Source organism: Papio anubis, chromosome 7 (assembly GCF_008728515.1).
Source record: "Papio anubis isolate 15944 chromosome 7, Panubis1.0, whole genome shotgun sequence".
Classification (NCBI taxonomy): domain Eukaryota; kingdom Metazoa; phylum Chordata; class Mammalia; order Primates; family Cercopithecidae; genus Papio; species Papio anubis.
The window spans coordinates 43778373-43798910 of NC_044982.1; the positions used below are offsets into that span (position 1 = coordinate 43778373).

At 38.5% G+C, this 20538-nt stretch overlaps 1 protein-coding gene across 1 annotated transcript in view; it reads left to right on the forward strand.

Annotated features, from left to right (window-relative positions):
• KCNH5 (potassium voltage-gated channel subfamily H member 5) overlaps window positions 1-20538 on the forward strand; it is a 341017-nt gene that overhangs the window by 264581 nt on the left and 55898 nt on the right. Inside the window, exon 10 of the mRNA XM_003901908.5 lies at window positions 653-849. Coding sequence (XP_003901957.3) covers window positions 653-849 — 197 coding nt within the window. The remainder of the gene's footprint in view (window positions 1-652; window positions 850-20538) is intronic.

Sequence of the window (20538 nt, forward strand, 5' to 3'; positions counted from 1 at the left end):
GATAGTGTAGCACTTTTTATAGAACTGTTCATGGGATAACACATTTGAGTCTCCATGTTTTACTCAAGCTGGGTCCTTCAGCTTTGTCATTGTGGATGGGGAGCTCTTGGGCTGGACTCTGAGAACCTGTATAAGGTTGGCTAGGTAGAGAGGGAAGGGCATTCTTGGGGAACTAAGCTGTGGCAAGTTTTAATCAGCTTAGGGCACAATTCATAGTTACTAAATAATGTGTTTTTAATATACGTTGGATCAGCCCTAGATTTATTTACAGCAGATCCTTCTGTGTTGCATTTTATTATCTTTACCAGAAGGCAAGGATGAAACTAAGTAGTCACCTTTGCTCCTTCTAGTCAAAATAGGAAAAGTTAAGGTGGCAGAAAATAATGAAATTATTTGTTAAAATGAGGTGTTTGGCTTCTCTGTTGGATCCATTTTTTCATGTCACTCCAGATTTTCATCAATAACCGAATTCAGGGTGATGTTCCATATTATGTGAAAGCATTGTATATTGTTATGTGTTTATAGATGCGGTTATACCCTCAGCTCTAAGTTATGCTAGAAGGTCAATACTGTATATGAAACTGAATAACAAGAGTGATTACAATAAGAACAGCGGTAGATACTTGAATATGTATCTTATACTGTTTTCTAGGGAAGGGTGATGTATTTGGAGACATATTCTGGAAGGAAACCACCCTTGCCCATGCATGTGCGAACGTCCGAGCACTGACGTACTGTGACCTACACATCATCAAGCGGGAAGCCTTGCTCAAAGTCCTGGACTTTTATACAGCTTTTGCAAACTCCTTCTCAAGGAATCTCACTCTTACTTGCAATCTGAGGAAACGGGTATGTTGTCTGGGTCTGCTTTTTCTTATTAGTGTCCAGAGTATTAATTAATTCAGCTCTATTAGCTGAAGAGTAGAAAAGATACTTTGTTTTGCAGCACTAAATTCCCATCAGTGTAAAGTGGCATAATTTTCCTTCCCTTTATTTATATTTTGTTAACTTTTTAAGGGAAAAAACACCCTGTTTCTATGAGTAAAGACTTGACTCTTTACCATTTAATATACAAAATGAAAAACAGACTTGAAGAGAAACAAGCTGTGAACTCTCCTATGATGTCATTGGTTCTTGGAGTTTATAACACTGCCATAAAATCAATTCCAGTGTCTTTTACCTTATTATATGGGTTTTTTAAAAGCTGGTAAAGTTAATCAAGCTGGGTGCCTATTTTACATTCTCAGCTCTCTTTAGGCACTTCTCATTTCATAATCAATTCACAAAGTTTACTCTTTCAAAGAACGCTATCTCAAAAATTAATTAGCCATATTGACACATCCTACAAATATGGATAGGAATCCTTTATGTTACACTGCTGCTGCACATTTAACCTTCATTGCCACTTTTTAACTGATGAGTGTGACACAAATTTAATTTGCATGAAGAAATCTCCTACTTCTGGTTTCTAGGTCATTGGGCATTGGGTAGGGCTTTTTTATTGCCAAGAATGAAATACATGTTTGGATAACTGCACTTAAGTGATTTTTATCTAAAATGATCGCCTGTCGGTGGTGAAGTATTTTGAAATAACAGTCATTCCTTTCCATAACCTGCTTAAATGAAACCTTCTCTGTAGTTAACAGGGAGGGAAGAAATCAAGCAAAGGGATAAATTAATGTCTATACTGTAGCAATGTAGAAATGAATGTAATTAAGTCAATGTAATTCCTACTTAGGGTTCCAAGAAAGGATGAGACTAGCAGGAGTAGTGTTTGTCCTGGCTGTATCACATTTATTTGATCTACACTTGAACATCATTTTCAGTTCATACTTTTGTTATCAAATAGATGGAGCGTCCAGAACCTGTGAGACAAAATTAAATAGCTGTAGAGAACATACAGACTTAAGTACAGGTACCTATGCTCAATAGATCTATAGTTAAATGTGACTATTATGTCAAACACAAATAGTTGAAAGTGAAGGCAGATGAATGTGGAAGAGGGATGCTAAATATTAACTAAATGTGGAAGTTTCTTACTTACGTGTTAGGGAGCTCTGAGTCTCTTTCAGTATTAAGCAGGAATGTCTCCTTTGGTCTATGCTCTGCCTTCTGCAATGACAAATTTCCCTTCAACAAGGCAACCTGTTAGGTAGTTGACTTTTGTGGTATGGTTGGTCCTTGAATAACACAGATTTGAACAACAAGGGTCCACTTACACACCAATCTTTTTTGACCAAATGCAGATGAAAAATACAGTATTTGTATTATTTGAAACGTGCGTATACCAAGAGCCGACTTTTCCTGTATATGGGTTCCACAGGGTGGACAGCAGGACTTCAGTATGTGAGGATCTGGGTATGTGAGGGGATCCTGGAACCAGTCTCCCTCATATACCGAGGGAAGACTGTATTCTTAAATACTGCAAGATTACTGAAAACTCCTGTCCAACATCTGTACATTTCTCAGGACTTGATGTTTATAATATTCCTGTGAAAGAAAATGGGCAGCTATTTTGTCCTTCAAATCACATGAGAAAACTCAGGCCCAGAGGGATTAATGTCAAATAACCAACTGATACCTTTGCAATGCAAGTTGCCAAGGAGGGACAATGAAAACAGATCACCAGTGGAAAATATCTGTCACCTCTCTTTCTCTTACACACACACACACACACACACACACACATTCATTGGTTGTGACAGCTGAGTACACACAGGTGTGGCTACTTCTGATAGGAAGAGAAGCTAGAGACAGAAAACTGTTGTTGGTTTTTGTAACGGGGCCCAGACACACTGTGCATGTCTCCATGGGTGCCAGTTTGCTGAGTAACATCAGGTGGCTTTCTTCCCTCACAATCTGTTTCCTGTTATAACTGGTGTCAGTTTTTATAATTGTAGCCTTTCTGCTCTTGATGCGTTGTCTCAATAACTTGGCAAATAGTGGGAAAAGGGTGTCATTCAGTGTCACTTTATTTTCTGAAAAACAATATTCTCATGAAAAAAATAAGTGGTGAGAAATATTATCTCATGATTAGTAATAGTAGCTACCATCTGAGAACATATTGTAAATAGCCAGGCACTTCAACATAGTTTACTTATAATATCTTGTTAAACATCAACAACCCACAAACAGAGCAGTATAATCTCCATTTCACCCATGAAGAGATTAAGGTTCTGAGATTGGAACAGCTAGTTGCCAGATAACTTAGGAGTCAGGGCCTGCATTTGCATTCATCTCTATGATTCTAAAACCTGTATTTTTTAAACTACCATGTTGTTTTAGCTTGTCAAAGTCGCTGATATTTTCTTTTCCACAATATTCCACAGAAACGCTGTCAGCAATTTATAGTTTCTTTTTCACTTATTCACTTTATTCCAATTGATCTATTAATGAAAACATTTTGTTCTTATTGCTATTATTGTAAAAATTATCGCAATGGACATTCGTTGTGAATTCTATAACCAAAACTATGTCTTTAGTATGCTATTGATATCTCATAGCTATCATAGCCATTGATTAAGGGTGTGTTCCTGCTAAGTAAGGGAGCAGATTTTGAATCCAAGTTGTCAGCCATGGTGTGGTACAGTTCTGGCCACACAGGTGTATCCAGTGGCTCAGAGGAGAGGTTTGTATAGCGTATGGCTTTCCATGGCTGCAATAAGGAGGGAAGTGAGCCTTCTTTAGCTGCTTGCCTTCATCTTCATTAAGGAAAAATAAGATGCTTACTGTGCAAATATAGCTCCTCCTACCCATCCTTAAGCCCCTCTATGTAAAAATTCTAGAGCTATAACTAGTAATTCCATCAAACAACTACAGCATGGGCTGGCAAACTTTTTCTGTCAAGGACCAGATAATAAATAATTTTGAATTTGTGGGCCAATCTCAATCACTCAACTTTTCCACTGTAGTATGAAAGCAGCTGTCTTAGCTTGGGCCACCATAACAAAATATGATAGATTGGGTGCCTTAAGCAGAAAGAATTTATTTCTCACAGTTCTGGAGGCTGGGAAGTGTATGATCAAATTACTGGCCAATTTGGTTCCCTGGTGGGGGTTCTCTTCCCGGCTTGCAAATATCCAAATTCTCACTGTGTTCCCACATAAGAGAGAGAAGGGGAGGTGGAGAGATAGCAGGGGGAGGAAGCAAGCTCATTGGTATCTTATAAGGGCACCAAGTCCCTCATGAGGGCCCCAACTTTTTTTGTTTTTGAGATGGAGCCTCGCTCTGTCACCCAGGCTGGAGTGCAGTGCCGTGATCTTGACTCACTGCAACATCTGCCTCCCAGGTTCAAGCGATTCACCTGCCTCAGCCTCCTGAGTAGCTGGGATTACAGGCACCTGCTACCACGCCTGGCTAATTTTTGTGTTTTCAGTAGAGACAGGGTTTCACCATGTTGGTCAGGCTGGTCTTGAACCCCTGACCTCGTGATCCGCCTGCCTCAGCCTCCCAAAGTGCTGGGATTACAGGTGTGAGCCACCGCACTGGCCCTAACTTTATGACCTCTTCTAAACCTGATTACCTCCCAAAGGCTCCATCTCCAAAACCATCACATTGGGGATAAGAGCTTCCACAGATGAATTTTGAGGGGGTAAAACTTAGTCAATAGCAAAGCTGTAGATAATACATAAAGAAATGAGCAAGATTGTGTTTCAATTACTTTATTTACAATCAGGTGACTGCCCAGGGGACTTAAGTGTGTTAATTGTTGAAAAAAGAGGACTGGAAGAAGTTAAATGGGGACAACAGTGGGCATATAAATAGAATCTCCCCACCTTTATTAGAAAGCAAGTATTTTCTACTTGCTGCCTATTCAGAGGGTTATGAGATGGAAAATGCCACAAATATCAATAAGAAGTAGCTACATAAAGCAGGCAGATAACATGAAAGAGTAATGAAGGATTTATAGTTACTGTGAAAATGGAGAGTTCATTTCACATGTGAACGAGACAGCTGTTACTCAGTCTGGTAGGACATTGCCTTGTGGGGATGCTGGGCTAGTGCTGCTTAGTCCTCATATTTTTTTTTTCTCCAAGAGGTCAGAAGCACATTTTTATGGGAAAACACATTTGTTTGGTAATAATTTGATTTGTTTTTAAAATTCTGTGGTCAAACAAAATAAGTCTGCTTGCTCTTGGTCCAACAGCTCATGATCTAAGTGGAATCAGTTAATGAACTCCTGGTCTCATGGGTCTAGAAACCTGAGATTTTTACCTGGGGCCTGTACATTTTGATGAAAAAAATTTTATCTATTTTCTAACTGACATTTAGCTTTTCCTTTAATTGGAAAGGTTGCTAGACAACTACAGTGTTATTAGAAGTACCAAAAGCAATTATATTAATGGGTATTTTCATATATAATATGTGCTGAAGATATCTTGAAATGCCATTTATGCTCATTACTATTTAACAATTATGATGGTTATTAGACCTGCTGCTAGACAGAAGCACATAGATTACTATACTGTAAATTGTTTGAAAATATTTTGATGACAGGATTTCAATGTGTGTTTCCTTTGCAATCTTGTGTATTTTATTTTGTGCATTTAAAGCAATTCTATTGAGGAGAGGTACACAGGCTCCACCAGACTACTGGAGATTAAGATCCCATGTGTGAGAGTCAAAAGCTAAACTGAATTGAGCAAAAAGACCGATTGGGTTATTTTTCAATAATAAGAACACAATTCCATAGTTTCCAATAAGTTTAAACATAATCAGAAAAGGGATGAGAGAGAAGCAGAGGAAAGTTGACTCATTTGCTTACTTTATGTTTGTATTTATTTAACCAATTCAAGATACTAATTCCTGGAATGACAAAATGGTATTCGTTAAATTGATGACCAGCTCTTAGGTATACATCAAAGAAGGTAAGCAACGCACCTTCTTTGACACACACATAAAAAGGTAACACAGGTGACACCTACATTTTAAAGGCTTATTAGACTTTTAAAATTAATATTACACTTCTTCTCATTTTGCCTATTTGTTGCACAATGATTTTTACCATTTGTGTAAAAAAGAGTTAACCTAGCAGATATGACTATTGTCCTTTGAAAGACTTGCTTATAAAGCTGGCTCTTGTGAACTTGATTTCAGGGGGACTCTTGCCACTAACTGACGAGTAACTCTGTGTGCCTTAACTGTCTATTCTAACAAGGTGGATTGATGCTGAATATCAACTTTCCTTCCTGAAGTGTGGAATTTTGGCATATGTCCAGCAGAAGATGCCTTTGTGACCATCTCCAGTACAAAACCAGAAGCACCAAGTCCTTAATGAACTTCCCTGTGATGCTCTTGCTTGTGCCTGGCTTCCCCCAGACTTTGCCCATGCCCCTTTTCCCTTCGCTAAATTTTCTTTGTATCTTATGCTCTCATAGCCATGAATATGATGATATGCAGAATTCTATGAATCTGCCTAGTGGATTGTCCGACCTTGGCATGGACTTGAGGACCACCAATGCACCATATATAAAGGTTGATAGGAAATCTGTGTCCTCAAAGGTCCTCAAATCAGCAGATATATTCGTAATTTTGTTGTAACCTTCTTTTTCCATAAAAGATGCTGAAACCTACAGACAGTATGTTTTATGAGTAAAAGAGAATGAACCATTTAAAAATAAGTGGTATATTTGTCCATAAGGCAGTCAAGCGAATTTCATTTCCTTGAAACTTAAAATATATGTTACATGAACACTGCTGGCTACAATAAGCATGCCTGAGATTTTAAATTATTTCTGAATATTTTCTTCACTTTCAAGATAGCAAGAACATATTTTCCTCCAGATTGACTATTTAAATAGGATGAGAGAAGAATTTTATTTGCTGTTTCTGTACGTCTTCTCGTGAGACACTTTGTTGAAGTGCGGCACAGAAAGTATTGGCTGGCTCACCATATAGCCATGAATCCATCTAGCCCCTATCCCATAACCATGGGGTTATGGACATAAAAGACCAGGTGCCTGCTCTCCAGGAGGCTCCGGTCTAGTGAGAGATCATGAGTTAGATAAGTGCTACGAGAGGGTTATTCTCAGTACACAGGGGGCATAAAGGAGATGAATTCAGTTTATCCAAGGGGAAGACACAGGGAAGGATTCCAGGAGGTGACAAGGACACTGGAGTTAGGATTTCATTTCAAATAGAGGAATATTCTAGAATAAGGAAGGGTCTTGTATATCACCAAGTTCATTTTATTTTCTTTAAAGATGAGAGAAATTCAGACCCAGGAAATTAAGTGATTGCCTAAGTTCACTTAGCTAGTTAGCAGTAGAGCTGAGACCAGAATCTAGTCCTTGGAATCTCATGCTGGTAATATTTCTATTATTTAACCTAGAATAAAAGCATTTCAAAGAAGATTGTCAGTAAGATCCAATACTTGATTGTGTTCATTTTTAATAGAGAAGGATAATATGTGGCATGAATTTGCATGTGATTCATAGATTAATTTTAGTTTTTCATATTGTGGTTCAGGATAAAACTAATAGTGAAGCCAAAACAAGACAAGCAATAAGCAGTGTTCAGAGTCAATGGACAGGACTCTCAATGTGGGCATGAACCAATATGTCTGGTGTGGCCACAGCATATCTGTCACCTGCATAATAAAATATCTCATTTTAGTGAAAGCATTTAACTTTCATATGAGTATTGTTTGAGAAGTGTTACTGAATGCAGTAATATTGTCTTGCTAATAATACTGCATTCTGATATACTCTTTGTTAATATGTCAATACTGCTGTACTGGTTAGTATAAATACATAGAAAGATAAAAATTCTCACATTAAAAAAAACTGCTACTTTTTTTTTTTTTTTTTGATGAGGGGGTGAAGTCTCGCTCTGTCTCCCAGGCTGGAGTGCAGTGGCACGATCTCGGCTCACTGCAACCTCCACCTCCCAGGTTCAAGCAATTCTCCTGCCTCAGCCTCCTGAGTAGCTGGGATTACAGGTGCACATCACCACGCCTGGCTAATTTTTGTATTTTTAGTAGAGACAGGGTTTCACCATATTGGCCAGGCTGGTCTCAAACTCCTGACCTCAGGTGATCTGCCCACCTCAGCTTCTTGAAATACTGGGATTACAGGCGTGAGCCACAGGGCCCGCTACTACTTTTTCACTTTTGTGTTTTAAGTTATTTTTTAAAAGATGTTAATACTTTTATATTAGAAGTTACAAAAAATATTGACAAGCTTACCATCAAATGTGTACTAAATATATATACTAAGAATACTAGTTAATCAAAAAAAGGAAGGGAAGGAGAAAAAGAAAATACAAAATTGAATATTTTCATATAGAACTGGAAAAATCTGAGACTTGTTTGATAGGAGGTAGAGAATGTGGTTTTTTTTTGTTGTTGTTATTAGGGCTGAAAACTAACAAAAGATTACTATGCAGCCAATTCCAAAAATGCAAAAAAATAGAATGCAAACTGAATTTTGAAAAAGAAAAAAATCACTAAGATCGAACAATGTTAATACAGGCTAAAATTATATAATTGAGTGGGTTTCCCTTTTAAATACCATGTCTTATGTTATATCGGTGGGTATAAACCCTCTTATGGTTTCAGATTGAGTGGTCATGGCCAGAGAAGTATTGTCTTTTCACTCCACGACTCTGCTTATTTTGTCACTGGTGTAATTAAAGCTTCTAAGCAAATGGCTCTAGAGTTCTAATACCTTTGCTGTTGTCATGGAGTGGAGCCCACTGGATGTTGATAAAAGTGATGTCAAACTGACATACTTTAGTTGTGGTCTCAAAGAAGTGCTTCCATTGTGGCTTCAGAGACTCATCTTCCTTTAGCTCCATAGTTTCTAGTTTAGACTCTTTTTTGAGGCAGAGGCTTGCTCTGTCACCCAGGCTGGAGTGCAGTGGTGCAATCTCAGCTCACTGTAAGCTCTGCTTCCCGGGTTCATGCCATTCTCCTGCCTCAGCCTCCCGAGTAGCTGGGACTACAGGCTCCCGCCACCACACCTGGCTAATTTTTTGTGTTTTTTAACAGAGACGGGGTTTCACCGTTTTAGCCAATATGGTCTTGGTCTCCTGACCTTGTAATCTGCCTGCCTCGGCCTCCCAAAGTTCTGGGATTACAGGCGTAAGCCACCATGCCTGGCCTAGACTCATTTTTATTAAACATCTCTATGCACAGGTTAATCTGGGACCTCTTGCCAATATTTCTTTAACCCTTGTATTAGTCTGCTTGGCTTACTATCACAAAATACCATAGACTGAGTAGTTTCAACAACAGAAATTTATTTTCTCACAGTTCTGGAGGTTAGAAGTCCAAAATCAAAGAGCAGTAGGGATGGTGTCTGGGGACGTCTCTCTCCTTGGGTTGCCACTGGCCACCTTCTCACCGTGTGCTCACACGGCATCCCTGCAGTGCCTGTGTTTGTAGAGAGTGAGAGAGCTCTCCAGTCTCTTCTTATAAAGACCCAAGTCCTATCGGATCAGAGCCTCATCATTATGACCTCATGTAACCTTGATGACTTTTTCAGAAGCCTTGTCTCCAAATGCAGCTCTACTAGATGTTAAGGCTTCCCCATATGAATTTGCGGGTGGGAGACATAAATCTTCAGTCTATAACAATGAAGTTTTATATTTAAGTGAAATATGAAGAAATGACTTTCAAAATATGTTAAAATCAAAACTTACAGCTGGAGTGTAACATTCCTGGGGCTGGATGTGCGGCAGCAGCAGCAGCATTCAGTGTTGATTTTTATAACTTTGGGGCAGTGCGTAATTATCAATACCAGCAAAATGTTCTCGCCCTCCTACAGTGATTTAAGAAGGATTGCTATTTAAACTTAGACAAATGTCCCCAGGCATGATCAGTTCAAATTGTCAAATGGAAAAACAGAACATAGAGGTACATGTAGATTCCCTTTCACCCTAAAAAGCCACTGTCCTTTTCTACAGATGGCACTGTTCTTGAGTAGAGATCAACTGAAGCCAGCTGGCAATGTTATGGAGAAGCATAGTCGCAATCCTGTATTTTGATGTTCCAGTGGTAAGAAATAGTGGTTTGGGTTCACTCTGGCATTAGCACAGGCTCAGAACTCAATAATGCTTTTCTTTCCAGAAAACGTTCTTATTATGGTGAATAATAAGCAGCAGCAGCACAGAATGTCATTTTTTTCTGTGAACAATGAAGCGTGTCAGTGGCAATGATCTTTTGTGGATGAAAAACGTACTGGAATTGGATATCAAACAGGACTACGTATTTGCTTGGTGTACATGTGTCACAGATTGCATGTATTTCAGTAGCAATACGGGTATCTTTGAAGAAATGCTCTATGAATGGCAATGGGTATTCCAACTACTTTGTTTTCTTCACCCACCCTCCCCACAATGGTATATTAGCTAAACAAAATAGTAGAACCCATTTGTTCAACAAATCCATCAATTCTTGATCCTGTGGAAAAGACATTACGAAAATATTGTCCATACTTGGAACAAAAGATAATATGGTTTCCACAAAACTCTCAAATAGTATGTAGTATCTATGTTTACTTCTCTCATAACACTGATTATGGTACTTTGGTTTCTTATTTACATCTCTATTTTTCAACTGAACAATGAGCTCCATACAGTAGGTATTTTCTGTAATATTTTATTGTCAATGGCCAGAATAGAGTCTGCTATATAATTAAATGAATGACTGAAATGTTAATCTGTCATGCTGCCCAGCAGTTTTTGTCATCACTGACCAGAATAATCACCATTATCTAAAACACACAATATCTTTGATAACTTTGGCAATAAGCCCTATGTAATAGGATTATGAAAATTACCATTATTAATTGGTGTTAAATCACGATTAGAGTTAACTCGCAGCTGCTGTTTCTAACCATTTGTGTCTGCAAATTCTGCACAGTCCTGTAGCAGCTTGTCTAGTGCATTCAGAGTAGTGCAGCAATTTTGATATCACTGTAGAGTGAATTGAGATCACCCGATGCCAGGGGCTGTGATTGTCAAGGTAGTGCCTTATTCCCATTCTGACGGACTTTGAAGAGAAAACGATTGCTCTGAAAACCCTGCGTGCCACATTTGAATCTGAGCAGAGTCTACTTATAACTCTCATTACCTCAATTGATCATCAGGACTGCAGATTCACTCTGACCCACTGGCTCTGCTGGCAATAGCTCTGCTTACATGTTATGGTTTGTAGAAATTTCACTTCCAAAATGACGTTGCTTGTCACTTCGCAGTTTACACACCACAGGCGTGATGGCGTTTGAGTTTGAAATCAACACTGTAAGACAAGTGAGTTAAGGGAGGTAAGGTGATTCGCTCATGGCCATACAGGTGATAACTGTTCTGAGCCTGCAACCTCCGTTTTTCAACTCCACGCTGGCTCACATTCCACTGATGGGGGTAGAAAGAGGCAGACCTTCAACAATTTCTGAAGTTTGTCATGTGCATTTAGATGAAGCAGAGACCTAATTATGGAGTCTTTTAAGCCCTTAAGCTGCTTCTATTTAGGGCTCTCTGTTGGTCTGCTTCCAGACGGAATAAAAACTTTTCCACATTTAGTCACCAGGACAGAGGTTCACAGATCTCTTGCTCTTGAATATGCCTCCAAAGCAGTTATTTAAGGACAGTTTCACAAGATTCAAAGTTGGGGCTGGATTCAGTAATTTACCAACATTTTGAACCATAGATTATACTGCCTGGTTTCTTGCCAGCTCTTCTTTTTAAAACCAGAGCTTATTTTTATTGCAAGAAAATACATATTTTAGTAGTAAACAAGAAGAAAATAAATAAGCCTTTAATAGATAGAAAAGTATTTAAGCAACGTAATGTAAAAAGACATTTTACAAATTATTTTTCTTGCAAATGTCTATTCAACAATCTATTTGAGACATTTGTTTTTATTTTAGGTCTGAGTCCTGCCTCACCATAATGTATCTCTAGAGGCATCTTAGCTGGACGCTAGACTGTTTGTTTCTAAAATGTCTACTACTTATGAATTCTCAGCAATTAATATTTGATATGATTAATAAAAGATGTGCTCTATCACATCATTTTCATTTAAAGGAAAATACTCTTTTTGAATTAGAAAGCAAGGGTTCTTATTAATGTTAAGACTGAAATGTGTGTATTATTTTCTTCCTTAATGCCTTTTGGCATTGATTTAAACTTAGAATACATGCAAATTTTCTTATCCTAACTACTTAGGTCTTGTTTTACTTTTTCTTTGTTTTTACTTTTTTAAAAAATTTGTATAAATTTAAGGGGTTTGAGTGCAGTTTTGTTACATGAGTATATGGCTGAGTGGTAAAGTCTGGGTTTTTAGTGTAACCATGACCTGAGTAATATACATTGTGATAATTAAGTAATTTCTCATCCCTCACCCCCCTCCTACCCTGGCACCCTCCCAAGTCTCTAACGTCTATCATGCCACACTCTAGGTTCATGTACACACATTACTTAGCTACGAGTTATAAGTGAGAACCTGTGGTATTTGACTTTCTGTTTCTGCATTGTTTCACTTAGGATAATGGCCTTCGGTTCCATCTGTGTTGCTGCAAAAGACATTATTTTATTCTTTATAATGGTTGAATGGTATTCCATTGTGTGTATACATATCATATTTTGTTTTTCTTATTGTCTTTTATTTTAGGTGCGGGGGTACATGTACAGGTTTGTTACATGGGAAAATTGCATGTAATGGGACTTTGGTGTACAGATTATTATGTTACCCAGGTAATAAACATAGTACATGACAGCTAGTTTTACAATCCTCCTCCTCCATCCTCCAGTAGGTTCTGGTGTCTATTGTTCCCTTCTTATTGTCCACGTGTACTCACAATATTGAGTTCCTACTTATAAGTGAAAATATACAGTATTTGATTTTCTGTTTCTGCATTAATTCACTTAGGGTAATAGCCTCCAGCTGCATCTGCATTACTGCAAAGAACATGACTTTTTTTTTTGTGGCTGTGTAGTATTCTAATGTGTGTATATACCACATTTTCCTTATCTAGTCTACCACTGATAAGCATTTAGGTTGATTCCATGTCTTTGCTATTGTGAGTAGTGTTGCAGTGAAAATATGCATGTATGTGTCTTTATGGTAGAAAGATATCTATTCCTTTGGATATATACTTAATAACGGGATTGCTGGGTCAAATGGCAGTTCTGTTTTAAGTTTTTTGACAGATCTCCAAACTGCTTTCCACAATAGGTGAACTAATTTACATTCCTACCAACAACATATATGTGCTCCCTTTTCTCTGCAACCTCAACAGAATCTGTTGTTTTTTGACTTTTTAATAATAGCCATTCTGACTGGTGTGAGACGGTATCTCATTGTAGTTTTGATTTGCATTTCTGTAATGATGATTGATGTTGAGCATTTTTACATATGCTTGCTGGCTGCATGTATGTCTTCTTTTCAAAAGTGTCTGTTCATGTCCTTTGCTCATTTAAAAAATATTTGTATGTTTTTAATTTTTTGTGGGTACATAGTAGGTGTATGTATTTATGGGGTACATGAGACGTTTTGATAGAGACATGCAATGTGAAATAATCATACCATGGAGAATGGGGTATTCATCCCCTCAAGTATTTATCCTTTGTGTTATAAACAATCCAGTGACACTGTTTTAGTTATTTTTAAATGGACAATTAAGTTGTTATTGACTAGAGTCACCTTGTGCGATCAAATACTAGGTCTTATTTCTTTCTACTTTTTCGTACCCATTAACCATCCCCAAGAACCCCCACCCAGGCCCTACCACCCATCCCAGTCTCTGTTCACCATCCTTCTATTCCCAATAATCATGAGTTCAATTGTTTTGACTTTTTAGATCCCAGAAATAAATGAGAGCATGTCAAGTTTGTCTGGTTTACTTCACTTAACATAATGATCTCCAATTCCAACCATGGTTTTGCAAATGACAGGATCTCATTCTTTACCATGGCTGAATAGTACTCCGGTGTGCATACATACCACAGTTATATACCACAGTTTCTTTTTCCATTCATCTATTGATGAATGCTTAGGATGCTTCCAATTCTTAGCTATTGTAAACAGTGCTGCAAAAAACATAGGAGTGCAGACATCTCTTTGATATACTGATTTCCTTCCTTTTGGGTATATACCCAGCAGTGGGATTGCTGGATGATATGGTAGCTCTGTTTTTAGTTTTTTGAGGAACCTACAAATTTGTTATCCATAGTGGTTGTACTAATTTACATTCTCACCCACAGTGCTCAAGATGCTCCTTTTTTCCACATCCTTGTCAGCATTTGCTATTGCTTGTCTTTTGAATATAAGCCATTTTACCTGGGGTGATATCTCATTGTAGTTTTTATTTGCTCAAAGTGATATTGAGCACCTTTTCATATGTCTGATTTCCATTTGTCTATCTCATTTTGAAAAATATCTTTTCAAATATTTTGCCCATTTTTGATTGGATTATTAGATATTTCTTTGAGCTATCTAGAGTTATTTGAGCTCTTTATATATTCTGGTCATTAATTCCATGACAGATGAGTAGTTTGCAAATATTTTCTCCCATTCTGTGAGTTGTCTCTTTACTTTGTCAGTTGTATCCTTTGCTGTGCAGAAGCTTTTTGACTTGATGTGATCCCATTTGTTCATTTTTGCTTTGGTTGCCTGTGCTTGTGGGGTATTGCTCAAGAAATTTTTGCCCAGACCAATGCCCTGGAGATTTTACCCAGTATTTTCTTGTACTATTTTCATAGTTTGAGGTCTTAAATTTTTATTTTTTTTTAATTTTTTTTTATTTTTTTTGTTTTGAGACGGAGTCTTGCGCTGTGTCACCCAGGCTGGAGTGCAGTGGCGCGAGCTCGGCTCACTGCAAGCTCCGCCTCCCAGGTTCACGCCATTCTCCTGCCTCAGCCTCCGAGTAGCTGGGACTACAGGCGCCCGCCACCACGCCCGGCTAGTTTTTTTTTGTATTTTTAGTAGAGACGGGGTTTCACCATGTTAGCCAGGATGGTCTCGATCTCCTGACCTCGTGATCCACCCGCCTCGGCCTCCCAAAGTGCTGGGATTACAGGCTTGAGCCACCGCGCCCGGCCGGTCTTAAATTTTCTTTGCCCATTTTTTAATGGGGTTGTTTGTTTTTTGGTTGTTAATTTGTGTAAGTTCCTTTTAGATTCTGGATATTAGTCTTTCGTCAGATTCATAGTTTTTAAAACTTTTCTCTCATTATGTACATTGTCTGTTTACTCTGTTGATAGTTTCTTTTGTTGTGCTGAGACTCTTTAGTTTAATCAGGTCCCATTGGTCAATTTTTGCTTTTATTGCAATTGCTTTTGGAGTCTTCATCATGAAATCTTTGCCAGGACCTGTGTCCAGAATGGTGTTTCCTAGGTTTTCATCTAGGGATTTTATAGTTTTAGGGTTTACATTTAATTCTTTAATCCACCTTGAGTTGATTTTTGCACATGATAAAAGGCGGGGGTCCAGTTTTCATCTGCATATGGCTAACGAGTTATCTCAGCACTGTTTATTGAATAGGGAGTCCTTTCCCTATTGCTTGTTTTTGTCAACTTTCTCAAAGTTCAGATGGTTGTACGTGTGTGGATTTATAACTGGGTTATCTAACTTGTTCTGTTGGTCTATGTGTCCATTTTTGTACCAATACAGTGCTGCTTTGATTATTGTAGCCTCATAGTATAGTTTCAAGTCAGGTAGTGCAATTCCTCCAGCTTTATTCTTTTTGCTTAGAATTATTTTGGCTATTTAGCCTCTTTTTTTGGTTCCATATAAATTTTAGAATAGTTTTTTCTAATTCTATGAAAAATGTCATTGGAAGTTTGATGGAAATAGCATTGAATCTATAAATCCCCTTGGACAGTATAGTTAACAATATTGATTTTTCCTATCCGTGAATGTAGAATGTTTTTCCATTTGCTTGTATGATTTCTGATTTCTTTCAACAGTGTTTTGTAATACTTGCTGTTGAGGTCTTTCGCCTCCCTGGTTAGCTGTATTTCTGGGTACTTTATTTGTTTGTGTGTGCCTATTGTCAGTGGGATTGCATTCTTGATTTGGCTCTCAGGTTGGACATTGTTGGTATATAGAAATGCTACTGGTTTTTTTTACATTGATTCTGTATCCCAAAACTTTGCTGAAGTGGTTGATCAGTTTTAGGAGAGTTTGGGCAGATATTATAGCGTTTCTAAGTATAAAATCATATAATCTATGAAGAGAGATAGTTTGACTTCCTCTCCCTGTTTGGATGCCTTTTATTTATTTCTTTTGCCTGATTGCTCTGGCTAGAACTTCCAGTGCTATGATGAATAGGAGTGGTGAGAGTAGGCATCCTTGTCTTGTTCTGGTTCTCAAGCCAAATGCTTCTAGATTTTGCCTATTCAGTATGACGTTGGCTGTGGGTTTGTCATAAGTGGCTCTTATTATTTTGGGGTATTTTCCTTCAGTGTCTGGTTTGTTGAGGGTTTTTAACATGAAAATATGTTCAATTTTATCTGAAGTCTTTTCTGTGTCTATTGAGATGGTCATGTAGTTTTTATTTTTAGTTCTGCTTATGTAATGAATCACACTTATTGATTTGCATGTGTTTAAACAATCTTGCATCCCAGGAACGAAGGCTTGATTATGATGGATTAGCTTTTTGATGTGCTGCTGGTTTTGGTTTGCTAGTATTTTGTTGAGGATTATTGCATCTCTGTTCATCAGGAATGTTGGCCTGAAGTTTTCATTATTTGTTCTGTTTCTGCCAAGTTTTGGTATCAGAATGATGCTAACCTCATAGAATGAGTTAGGGAGGAGTTCCTCCCCCTCAGTTTTTTGGAATTGTGTTGGTACCAGCTTTTCTTTATATGTCTGGTAGAATTTGGGTATGAATCTCTCTGGTCCAGTGCTGCTGTTTATTGGTGGGCTTTTTATTACTTATTCAATTTTGAACTTGTTATTGGTCTGTTCAGTGTTTCAGTGTATTCCTGGTTTAATTTTGGGAGGTTGCATGTTTCTCGAAATTTATCAATTTCTTCTAAATTTTCTAGTTTGTATGCATGAAAGTGTTTGTAATAGCCTATGAGTGTTTTTTTTTATACTGTGGGGTCAATGTTAATGTCTCCTTTGTTACTTCTGATGTGTTTATTTGAAACTTCCCTGCACTTTTTTTGTTAGAATAGCTAGAGATCTGTTAGTCTTATTTATTCTTTCAAAGGAAAAGCTTTTGGTTTGTTGATCTTTCATGCTTTTTCATGTTTCAATTTTGTTCAGTTCAGCTCTGATTTTGGTTATTTCTTTTCTTCTGCTAGCTTTGCAGTTGGTTTGTCGTTCTTGTTTTTCTAGTTCCTCTAGGTGTGATATTACATTGTTAATTTGAGATCTTTCCAACTTTCTGATGTGGGCATTTAGCACTATAGTCTTTTCTTTTAACACTGCCTTAGCTGTGAGTTTCTGGTATATTGTCTCTGTTTTTATTACTTTCAAAGAATTTCTTGATTTCTGCCTTAATTTCATTGTTTACCCAGAAGTTATTCAGGAGCAGGTTGTTTAATTTCCATGTAATTGTATGATTTTTAGAGAGCACCTTAGTATTAATTTCTATTTTTATTGTGCTGTGGTCTGAAAGTGTGGTTGATATGTTTTCAGTTTTTTTGAATTTGTTGAGAATTGTTTCATGGCCGAGTGTGTGGTCAGTTTTAGAGTATGTGTTATGTGCAGATGAGGAGAATTGTGTATTCTGTTGTTGTTGGGTGGAGTGTTCTATAGATGCCTTTTAGGTCCATTGGGTCAAATGTTGAATTTAGATCCCAAATATCTGTGTTCGTTTTCCGCCTCAATGATCTGTCTAATACCTTCAGTGGGGTGTTGAAGTCTCCCATTATTGTAGGGTGGTTATCTAAGTCTCTTTGCACTGCTGAAAGAACTTGTTCTATGAATTTGAGTGCTTTAGTGTTGGGTATGTGCGTATTTAGGATAGTTATGTCTTCTTGTTGATTTGAAGCTTTTATAATTATGTAATGCCCTTCTTTTTCTTTTTCATTATTTTTGGTTTAAAGTCTGTTTATTTTCTTTCTGAAATGAGAATGGCAACCTCTGTGTTTTTTTGTTTGTTTGTTTTCTATTTGCTTGTTAGATTTTTCTCCGTCCCTTTACTTTGAGCCTGTGGGTGTCACTGCATATGGAATGGGTCTCTTGAAGACAGCATACTGTGGGTGAGGTGATGATGGCAAGGTTTGTGCATATGCACACCGTTGGTAGCATGGTAAGGTTTGCACATGCATGCACCAACGAAGTGGTGGGGCGAGGTTGTGGTGGAGTGTACACTGGCAAAGCTGTGTGGGGAGGCTGCTGTGGGGTGCCTGTTGGTGAGGGCTTGTCTGCTGAAACTCTCCATTTGTTAAGCAGGGTCTGCTGGTGAAGGAGCTCTGGCAACAGTTGCTGGGAAATGCCCCATTTGGGCATGCAAGGCTATGCTGCAAGTGGACATGGGCTTGCAGGGACCACACGGGAGGCTAGAAGACAGGGTTCACTGCAGATCAGACTGCAAGACAGACTTGCTCTGTCCAGGTATGACAGTCAGCAAAGACCAAAGCCACCAAGAAGAGTATGGAGAGCCTTGGGAAATGGGTATCCCCAGCCATTCTCTGACCTTCCTAAGCCAAACTCTCTGGGCTCTGCACAGGCTAGTGCTCTGTCCCTGCCACCTCTCCAAGCAGCAATCTCTGTCAGCTGAATATCCATGGGTTGTGGGGTCTCCTGAAGCTAGGATTCTGGAGGTCCATGGCCAGAATGGGCCACCCCACACCTATTTAACTCACCTCTTCCCCAGGAGCTGCTAGGGTCCAAGAATGAATACTAGTGCTTGGCAGTCCCATGCAGGATTTCCAGCTTGCTCTCCCTTCACCCCAGGGTCTGCATCTTCCCTCCATCCATTCTCAATGCCATCCTTCGAAAGGTCTGCTCAGAGTATGCCAGTCTTGTTGGTGCTCTAGCATCTTGGTGGGAGATGCTTTTCCTGGCTACATCTAGTCTGCCATTTTGGGTCTTCCTATACCACATTTTATGGCTCATTTTTTCTTCTGTCTTCTAGAATAAAAGTAAATAATTTTTTTTTTTTTTTTTTGAGACGGAGTCTCACTTTGTCGCCCAGGCTGGAGTGCAGAGGCACAATCTCTGCTTACTGCAAGCTCCACCCCCTGGGTTCATGCCATTCTCCTGCCTCAGCCTCCTGAGTTGCTGGGACTACAGGCACCTGCCACCACGCCCGGCTAATTATTTTTTGTATTTTTAGTAGAGACAGGGTTTCACAGTGTTCACCAAGATGGTCTCGATCTCCTGACCTCGTGATCTGCCTGCCTTGGCCTCCCAAAGTGCTGGAATTACAGGCGTGAGCCACTGTGCTGACCAAAACTAAATAATTTTTCTCTGCAGTTGAATATATAATATAATGATGTACAATATTAAGTTTGAATCTTTTTATAGACTTGTATTATAATGTATTTTTAGCCAGAGTTCTTTTGGGAGTTCTTCCCTCCCCAACCCCCAAGGCAACATCTAAATTTGATCATATAGTTTGTCGTTTTAGGGATTTGTTCCCTTCACTTTTTGAACAGAATCTATTGTCTCAGCTTTTTCTGTTTTCTGAGGTGTCTGAAAAAATATAGAAGCTCAACAGACATGTATTTGAAAAGCTTCCATGCTGATTCTGAGCTGTAGCTTTGGAACACATTACAATGGACCATAATCTTTTCTTCTTTTTTTTGAGACAGAGTCTCATTCTGTCACCCAGGTTGAAGTGCAGTGGTGTGATCTTGGCTCATTGCAACCTCCACCTCCCAGGTTCAAGTGATTCTCCTGCCTCAGCCTCCAGAGTAGCTGGGATTACAAGTGCTCACCATCACACCCAGCTAATTTTTGTAATTTTGGTAGAGACAGGGTTTCCGCATTTGGCCAGGCTGGTCAAACTCCTGACCTCAGGTGATCTGCCTGCCTTGGCCTCCCAAAGGGCTGGGATTACAGGTGTGAGCCACCCTGCCCAGCAGACCATAATCTTTTGAGGAGCATTTGGTTATTCAAAGGAGGGATTTCAAGGTGTTTATGGTGAATTCAGCCTGTGAAAAAAATAAAATAAATGTTGTAATAATACATATGAATGTCTATATGACAGAAAGGACTTTAAAGCATTATATACATTTTGCATATGAGAAAATAGCTACTCTGTAGTTAGACTGAATTCTTAATACTTAACTATTCTCACCAAAATAACATCAGCCTTGCTGCAATGTCTTTTTTATTCCCCAGCTGGGAGGTGCATTTCATAGATTTTGCCTTCCAGTCAGGTGATCTTTTTCTAAAGGAATCAAATCAAGCAATTCTACTAAATAGCCAGAGACACTCAGATGACCCAACAAGGTGATAGTAATTTCTCTTGGAAAAAGTCATTCATTTTCTGTGTCTTCTCTCTGAATCAGGTTGCACTTGATTCATCCAACACTTTTAGAAGTTGACATTTGATTTCTCTTGGGTATGTTCTGTGTTCACACTTTTGTCCTCTAGAGAGTGACGTCATCTGTAGAAGTTCAGAGATGCAGTCC